The sequence below is a fragment of the Eurypyga helias genome, unplaced genomic scaffold (assembly GCF_000690775.1).
Source record: "Eurypyga helias isolate BGI_N326 unplaced genomic scaffold, ASM69077v1 scaffold30130, whole genome shotgun sequence".
Classification (NCBI taxonomy): domain Eukaryota; kingdom Metazoa; phylum Chordata; class Aves; order Eurypygiformes; family Eurypygidae; genus Eurypyga; species Eurypyga helias.
Genome location: NW_010228084.1, coordinates 1 through 646, shown reverse-complemented (window position 1 = coordinate 646; position 646 = coordinate 1). Strand labels below are relative to the sequence as shown.

The 646-nt window shown below is 61.9% G+C and overlaps 1 protein-coding gene across 1 annotated transcript; it reads left to right on the top strand.

Annotated features, from left to right (window-relative positions):
• Nucleotides 1-48: 48 nt before the first annotated feature.
• On the top strand, nt 49-628 carry GPX4 (glutathione peroxidase 4; the record flags this gene model as incomplete). The annotated part of the gene is given in 3 exon segments (XM_010158440.1): nt 49-193; nt 321-472; nt 594-628. Coding segments are annotated over 3 exon segments (332 nt in total), but the record flags the coding sequence as incomplete, so codon positions are not given.
• Nucleotides 629-646: the final 18 nt, after the last annotated feature.

The following is a 646-nucleotide window of genomic DNA, read 5'->3' as shown; positions in this document are numbered from 1 at the left end:
GAGGGGAGGGGGTGGCCTCTCCCTGCTCCTGATTCGCCTCTTTTCCAGAGGTTACGTCTGCATCATCACCAACGTGGCCTCGAAATGAGGGAAAACGGCCGTAAACTACACTCAGCTTGTCGATTTGCACGCCAGATACGCTGAGAGGGGTTTACGCATCCTGGGTTTTCCCTGCAACCAGTTTGGAAAACAGGTCGGAAGGGGAGCGGGGTGAGGGTTCCCCGGGGAGCCCGGGGAGCGCGAGGCCGGCCCGGTGTCCGGCCGGGCTCTCCCGGCCGTCCCCACGCCGCTGAGAGCGTCCCCTCGGTCGCCTTCCTCAGGAACCCGGGGACGAAGCTCAGATTAAGGCGTTTGCGGAGAAGTACGGGGTGAAGTTTGACATGTACAGCAAGATCGAGGTGAACGGGGACAACGCCCACCCGCTCTGGAAATGGATGAAGGACCAGCCCAAAGGAAGAGGCACCCTGGGCAAGTGCGTATGGGGCGGGGAGGGGGGGTGGGCGGGGCAGCTGCAGCCGGGCAGCCGGCCTGGCTGTCGCAAGAGGAAGAGGTTTTTCTGCCGCGCTCTCACCGCCCGTTTTTTTCTCTCTTAGCGCAATAAAATGGAACTTCACCAAGGTAGGACACAGCTGCCTTCTCCGGGCTC